Source organism: Otolemur garnettii, unplaced genomic scaffold (genome assembly GCF_000181295.1).
Source record: "Otolemur garnettii isolate 467f Iridium unplaced genomic scaffold, OtoGar3 scaffold00068, whole genome shotgun sequence".
NCBI lineage: Eukaryota > Metazoa > Chordata > Mammalia > Primates > Galagidae > Otolemur > Otolemur garnettii.
In genome coordinates, this window is record NW_003852463.1 from 4,563,187 (window position 1) to 4,571,865 (window position 8,679).

Consider the following 8,679-nt stretch of genomic DNA (forward strand, 5'->3'; position numbering starts at 1 on the left):
CAGGAGACACACACAGACCTGAAGGACAAACCAAGACTCAGGGTTAAGGGATGGAAAACAATATTTCATGCAAATGGAAATCAGAATAAAGGAGGGGTTGCAATCTTATGTTCAGATACAAGTGTATTCAAGGCAACTACAGAAAAACAAAGATGGACACTTCATACTGGTCAAAGGAATAATACAAGACATCATCTCAATTTTAAATATTTATGCACCTAACTTAAATGCTCCCAGATTTATGAAACAGACTTTGAGATCTGAGCAATATGATATCCTGTAACACTATAATAGCTGGGGACTTTAACACCCCTTTGACAGAACTGGACAGATCCTCTAAACAGAAACTAAACAAATATATAAAGGACTTCAATGTGACCCTAGAACAAATGGGATTAACAGATATATATAGAACATACCATCCCAAAAAAGAATGTACTTTTTTCTCGTCAGCCCATGGCACATACTCCAAAGTAGATCACAACCTAAGATATAAATCAAACCTTAGCAAAATTAAAGGAATAGAAATTATACCTTGTTACTTCTCAGACCACAAGGCTACAAAGGTAGAACTCAAATCCAAAATGCTCACCCCCACACAAAGACTTGGAAATTAAACAACCTTATGCTGAATGATAGTTGGGTTCAGGAAGAGATAAAGAGGAAATTGTTAAATTCCTCAAACATAACAACAACGAACACATGAATTACCAAAACCTGTGGAATACAGCAAAAGCAGAACTGAGAGGAAGATTTATTGCATTAGATGCCTTCAATGAAAACAAAGAAAGTCTGTGCATCAACATACTCACAAACCAAGTTACAGAATTAGAAAAAGACAAATCTAATCCTAAACCTAGCAGAAGAAAATAAGCAAAATTAAATCAGAGATTAATGAAATTGAAAACAAAAGAATCACATTCAGAAAATTAACAAAACAAAAAAATTAAAAAAAAAATAAACAAAATAGATAAACCTTTAGCCAGACTAACTAGAAACATAAAAGTAAAATCTCTAGTAACCTCCCAGAAACAATAAAGGGAAAATAACAACAGATGCCACAAAGATAAAAGAGATTATCTCTGAATACTGTGGAAACGCTACACGCAAATTTAACAATGTGGAGGAAATGGATCAATACTTGGAATTACACCCTCTCCCTATGCTTAATCAAGAAGAAACAGATTTACTGGACAGACCAATTTCAAGACTGAGATAAAAAAAATGCCCTGGTCCAGATGGCTTCACACCAGAATTCTATCACACATTCAAAGAGCTTATACCCATAATATAGAAACTATTCCCCAAAATTAAGAATCTTCCCCAACACATTCTCTGATGCAAACATCACCTTGATATCAAAACTCAGAAAAGACCAAACTACAAAGGAGAACGTCAGACAAATTTCACTAATGAACAAAGATGTAAAAATTCTCTGTATAATCTTAGTCAACAGATTACAGCTTCTCATTAAAAAAACCCCATTATTATCATGATCAACTAACTAGGTTTCATCCCAGGAAGTAAGGCTGGTTTAACATACGCAAGTGTGTATATATAATTCAACAGAAGCAAAAACAAAGATCATATGATCCTCTCAATAGATGCAGAAAAAGCATTTGATAAAATTCAACATCCTTTTCTAATTAGAACTCTGAAGGATACAGGCATAGCTGGTACATTTCTCAAACTGATCAAAGCCATCTACGACAAACCCCCAGGCAATATTATACTGAATGAAGTAAAACTGAAAACTTTTTCACTCAGAACCAGAACAAGACAAGGTTGTCCTGTATCACCACTACTACTGGCGGGGTGTAGTGGCTCATGCCTATTGTCCCAGCACTGTGGGAGGCCGAGGTGGGTGGATCACCTGTGCTCAGAAGTTTGAGACCAGCTGAAGACTCACCTGAGGCAGACTGAGCCAGAGTGAGACCCCATGTCTACAACAACAAGACAGCCAGACCTTGTGATCCCAGCTACATGGGGGCAATAGGAGGGAGAAGTAATTAAAAAAAAAAAACAAAACACTACTACTGAACATAGTGCTCAAAGTTCTAGCCAATACAATCAGGCAAGAGAAGGTAATAAAGGACATCTAAATGGAGGCAGAGGAAGTTCAACTCTCCCTCTTTGCTAACAATACGACCTTATACTTAGAGAACCCCAAAGACTCAACCCCAAGACTCCTGGAAGTGATCAAAAAATATAGTAATGTCTCAGGATATAAAATCAACATCCACAAATCAATTGCTTTTGTATATGGCAATAATAGCCAAGATGAAAAGCTAATCAAAGATACAATTCCTTTCATAGTAGCTTCAAAGAAAATGAAATACCTAGGAATATACCTAACCAAAGAGTATGAGGGGCCTCTATAAAGAAAACAACAAAACCTTAAGAAAAGAAATGGCAGATGTTAACAAACAGAAGAACATACCATGCTCACAGTCTTAAAATGTTTATACCTCCCAAAGCAATCTGCAGATTCAATGCAATCCCCATTAAAATACCAACATCATACTTTCAAAATTTAGGAAAAAAAAACTCTGCGTTTTGTATGGAACCAGAAAAAACCCCATATAGCTAAGGCAGTGGTTCTCAACCTTTCTAATGCCACAACCCTTTAATACAGTTCCTCATGTGGTGACCTCCAACTATAAAATTATTTTCATTGCTACTTCATAACTGTAATTTTGCTACTGTTATGAATTGTTTTTTTTTTTTAGACGGAGCCTCAAGCTATCCTCCTGGGTAGAGTGCCATGGCATCACAGCTCACAGCAACCTCCAACTCCTGGGCTCAAGTGAGTCTCCTGCCTCAGCCTCCCAAGTAGCTGGGAGTACAGGCATCCGCCACAACGCCAGGCCATTTTTGGTTGCAGCCATCATTGTTGTTTGGCGGCCCAGGCTGGGAATTCGAACCTGCCACCTTAGGTGTATGTGGCTGGTGCCTTAGCCGCTTGAGCCACAAGCGCCGAGCCTACTGTTATGAATTGTAATGTAAATATCTGATATGCAGGATGGTCTTAGGTGACCCCTGTAAAAAGGTTGTTCGACCCCCGAAGGGGTTGTAACCGACAGGTTGAGAACTGCTGAGCTAAGGCAATTCTTAGTAATAAAAACAAGGCCAGGAGATCCGCCTACCAGATTTTTTGGCTATACTACAAGGCCTAGTGATCAAAACAGCCTGGTATTGGCACAAAAACAGAAACATAGACACCTGGAACCATGAGATGAAACTAGTATCTTACAACCACCTGATCTTTCATACACTGGGGGAATGAATCCCTATTCCATAAATGGTTGCTGGGAGAACTGGATAACCACGTGTAAAAGACTGTAACTGAACCCGCACCTTTCTCTAATCTCTAAAATTGATTCAAGATGGATAAAGAATCTAAATCTAAGGCATGAAACAATAAAAATCCTCAAACAGAGTGTGAGGAAAATACTTGAAGGATCAGACTGGGAAAAGACTTTATTAAAGAAGACTCCACTGGCAATTGCCAAAATAAATAAATAAATAAATAAACAAATGGGACTTAATTAAACTGAATAACTTCTGTACAGATAAGGAGACAACCACCAGAATAGGAAAAGATATTTGCATATTATGAATTAGACACAAGCTTGATACCTAGAATCTATAGAGAACTCAAATTAAACAACAAAAAAGAACCAACAGTCCCTTAAATCAATGTTCTAACGAAGATAGACAAATGGCTAACATATGAAAAATGCTCATCAACCCTAATTATTAGAGAAATGCAAATCAAAAGCACCCTGAGATATCACCTAACCCCAGCAAGAATGGCCCACATCACAAAGTCTCAAAGCTGCAGATGCTGGTATGGATGTGGAGAGAAGGGAACACTTTTACACTGCTGGTGGGACTGCAAACTAATACAACCTTTTTGGAAGGAAGTATGAGGAATCCACAAAGAACTCAAACTAGATCTCCCATTTGATCTTGCAATCCCATTACTGGGCATCTACTCAGAAGAAAAAACATCATTTTACCATAAGGACACTTGCGCTAGACTGTCCATCACAGCTCAATTTACAATTGCCAAAATGTGGAAACAGCCTAAATGACCACCAATCCAGGAATGGATAAACAAGCTGTGGTAAACCACTGAATACTATTCAGCCACAAAACAAGATGGAGACTTTACATCTTTGTATTAATTTGGATGGAGTTGAAATATATTCTTCTTAGTAAAGCATCACAAGAATGGGAGAAGCAAGAATCTTATGTACTCAATTCTGGTATGAGGACAACTAATGCTAGTACAAGGTAGGGGATGGTGGAAGAGGGAAGTGAAGAGAGGGAGGGGGCTAAGGAGTAATGATATGTGACACACCTCTTGGGGGCGGGACACAATTATAAGAGGGATTTTACCTAACAAATGCCAAGGAGTGTAACCTGGTTCATTGTACCCTCAATGATTCCCCCACAACAAAAAACCTCTAAATAACATCTTCAGAAAAATTCAATCGAATAGCATCTGCAAAGTCAGTATAGTGTTATTTTCAGAAAAACAGAACATTAAAAACTGAATCAACGAAATAATAATGGAAAACTTTCCTCAGGTGAAGGAACACATTATCTTTAGATTTTATGGAAATCACTGAATGCTCTGAGCAGGATATAAGAAATGAGTGCCAAACCAAGAGATAACCTTGCTAACTGGACTAGCTATACTGACCCTACTTAGAAATTTCTGAATGTGCTTGGCACAGTGGTTACAGCGTCAGCCACATACACCAAGGCTGGCTGGTTCAAACCCAGTCCAGGCCTGCTAAACAAATGCCAGCTGCAACAAAAAATAGCTGGGTGTTGTGGTAAGCACCTGTAGTCCTAGCTACTTGGGAGACTGAGGCCAAGAAAATCACTTAAGCCCAGGAGTTTGAGGTTGCTGTGAGCTGTGACACCATAGAACTCTACCAAGGGTAACATAGTGAGAATCTGTCTCAAAGAAAATAAATAAATAAATAAAAGCAAATAAATAAATAAATAAATAAAAGAAATTCTTGAATCACCAAATAATGTCCTTAAGGCCTCTGCCCTTGCTCATCTGTCTAAAATTCCTTTCTTCTTGATAGAATTTTTTTTTTAAATATACATTTTTGTCTGGGAATTTATTTATTTATTTTGCAGTTTTGGGCCAGGGCTGGCCCACCATCTCAGGCATAAGGGGCCGGTGCCCTACTCCTTTGAGCCACAGGCACCACCTCTTAATAGAATTCTTAGAGCAGCGGTTCTCAACCTGCGGGTTGTGAGCCAAAGGAACTGCATTAAAGAGCCATAGTATTAAGAAAGTTGAGAATCACTGTCTTAGAGACTGTTCTCTTAACTTCTTTTATGGCCTCTCAACTCTTCTGCAGAGAGGTTATCACTCTAAGTTATACAACACCAACTTTTAAAAAATTTTGTTAAAAATAAAATACGAGGTCTCACTATGTTGCCCAGACTGGAGGGCAGTGGCTATTCCTAAAACACAATCCCGCTCCTGATCATCTTGGGAATTCTTACTTGCTATGTTTCCAATCTGTGCTGGTTCACCCCTCCTTATGCAACATGGTGATCCCCTGCTCCTGTGAGGTCACCATATTGATGCTAAACTTAGTGTGGACACATGATCACAATAGCACACCAGTCAGCTTCCCGAGTAGCTGGGATTACAGGTGCACATGGCTCTTTTAATCTTAAAAGCTTTCAGAGAAGCTAAATAGGTATGAATAAAATTCATCTTCTACTCAGAAGTACTTGTTGCTGAAATCAATCAAATGAAAAACCACATGAGTATAGAATTCTCCACCTAGACAAACACCTTAGAGCAAAATAAAGTTAATTTCATATATGCAGGGAATCAGAAAATGTACCATCTATACATACTTTCTCAGGTAAAAAAAATTACTTGGGGATATACTTTAGCAAAAAAAAAAAACAACAAAAAACCAGGAAGTGGGAGACACAGAATCCAAATAATAGTAGAAGTAATTCAGAAAAGCAACGAAAAGAAAACTAAAAGTGTATAATTGGTCTCCAAAGCAAATGGACATAAATTTAGAAGGGGTCAGAATGGCTGTACGAAGAATAGATTCTATTCCACTAGTAGTAACTTTTATATACACAATCTAAGTAATATGATTAAGACCATCTCCCCCCACCCCTTTCAATATGTACAAAACATAAACTGTATGAGACAGCCATACTCTAAAACAAAAAAGAAACAAAACTATGGCACAATTGTGAGAAATGACTGGGAATATTAAAAACTCACCTTTCAATGCACAAGTTATGGACATATATTACATTATTTCCTTCTTTATACACCCATTCTCATTACTATATAATTCTATAATAAGTATCTTCATAATCAAAGATATAGCATTTATTTATTTTTTAATTTTTTTTGAGACAGAGCTCAAGCTCGCCCTGGCATCACAGCGCACAGCAACCTCAAACTCCTGGGCTCAAGTGATTCTCTTGCCTCAGCCTCCCAAATAGCTGGGACTACAGGTGCCCACCACAACACCTGGCCATTTTTTGGCTGTAGTTGTCACTGCTGTTTGGCAGGCCTGGGCTGGATTCGAACCTGCCAGCTCTGGTGGATGTGGCCGGCACCTTACCACTTGAGCTATAGACACTAAGCCAAGATACAGTATTTAGTATTTAGAAATGATTACTGCATGCTTCATATGCAAGCTAACTATAGATATAAAAAAATAAGGTTACAACACAAGGAATTAACATTTCACGTAATAAAAATGGGGGGTTAGGAAGATAATATTAAATTCATAATAAACTCAGTTTAAATAGTATAAAAATAGACACTATTAGAATAAACATCTGGGAGTAGAGCTAGGTCTTTTGCAATGAATCAAATGTGCTCTCCCAATTTAATAAACTGTAAGAATAAGGTTCTGGATATAGGCTCAGAAAACAGAGTACCAATTCAGGCAGATGTTTTTATAAATTTTCACTTGTTTCATTTTCTTTAACTCTAAGAATGTGGGACTATATTTCTAGAAAAATTTCAGGCAAGATTTACTGTAATTCCAAACTTAGCTGAACATAACTAAGTAATAACTTCAAACATATCAGTGATAAATTTCAAAAATGCAATGTTGGGTGGGGCTTGTGGCTCAAAGGAGTAGGGTGCCAGCCCCGTATGCCAGAGGTGGTGGGTTCAAACCCAGCCCCAGTCAAAATCTGAAAGAAAAAAAAAACCCAAACAAAAAAAAACTGTTGAGAAAAAGCTAAAAACTTTAAAAAATTTTCCCTCATAAAGGTGAAATAAGCCACTCAAATTTGTGCATAGACTAGTACTTATGACAGTACATTTACTTATATGTATCCTATTTAATTAAGATTTAGAATATAAAATTTTCTTTTTTCTTAGCTAGTAAAAAATTTTTAGAATTAAAAAAAAACAGACAAACACCAAATATAGGGCCCTATTCTTTCTATTCTATTACTGTTATAACAATGAAACTAACAGAGAAAACATTTGCATCTGAATTTAATTCTTTCATAGGTAGACTGTTCACAGCTTTCCTACATGTATTACTGTGAAAGCCAAGAACCTATAGATTCTTTCTTATACAGTAAGAGTTTATAAAAAGTATAATTTAAGCAAATAAAACAATAAAAAAATTTCCTTCTATCAAAAAAAAAAGGCAAAATACATTCAAAGTAGCCCCTACATGTTGGAAACAATTATGTTACACATATGGAATATACGTGTCAGTAATATCAGAATGCATATGTTACATTTTTTAAAATTACCTTCATTTATTCTCATTTAGCCAAGCTTATATTACTCCAGAAACCATGAAAAAATTAACAGTGATCGCACAAAGTTAAGGAAAAAGAACATCTATACAGAGAACTAGTTTGACTATTGTCTGAGCATAATTCTTGAAATTACCTTCAGAGTACATCTGAGCTCTGGAAAAACAACCTTTGTATTTCTTTAATTTCCTAAAACCAAAAAAGCTTATTTAACAAAAAACAACAACAAAAAAAAACACAACAACTTACCTCTGATGAGTCAATCTTTGAAGATAACGTGCAGGTCAACAAATGGTCACCTATGTGCTGTGGATTTTGTTTCAGAAAGCTGTACATAGACTGAGCAGATTCAGGACTATCTAACTGAAGAATTGCCTTTGGAAAAGACAAAAAAATATACATACTTCTTTAACAAATTAAAAGTAGAATTACCCAGCAATTCTACATTTCAATATATACCCAAAAAGACTGAAAGCAGGAACTCAAACATGTATCTGTACACCTTTGTTCACAGGAACATTATTACAAACAGCCAAACCATGAAAGCAACCCAACTGTCCATCAACAGATAAGGGAATATACAAAATGTTGTATATGCATACAACAGTGCATTATTTAGCCTTAAAAAGGAAATTCTGACATACGCTACAACATGAATAAACCTGAAAGACATAATGCTAAGTGAAATAAGCTAGTCATAGAAAGGCCAATACAATGTAATTCCACGTGTATGAGGTACCCAGAATAGTTGGAATTCATAAAAATAAAAGAATGATAGCCAGGCGTTGTGGCGGGCGCCTGTGGTCCCAGCGACTTGGGAGGCGGAGGCAGGAGACTCGCTTGAGCCCAGGAGTTGGAGGTTGCTGTGAGCTGTAA

The 8,679-nt window shown here is 36.9% G+C and overlaps 1 protein-coding gene across 3 annotated transcripts in view; it reads right to left on the reverse strand.

The window, feature by feature from the left end:
- The window catches only part of ZNF638 (zinc finger protein 638), a 113,792-nt gene that overhangs the window by 24,348 nt on the left and 80,765 nt on the right, over positions 1-8,679 (reverse strand). For all 3 annotated transcript variants that reach the window (XM_003793426.3, XM_023515264.1, XM_023515265.1), the window contains one exon: positions 8,053-8,178. In XM_003793426.3, the coding sequence (XP_003793474.1) occupies positions 8,053-8,178 (126 nt within the window). The remainder of the gene's footprint in view (positions 1-8,052; positions 8,179-8,679) is intronic.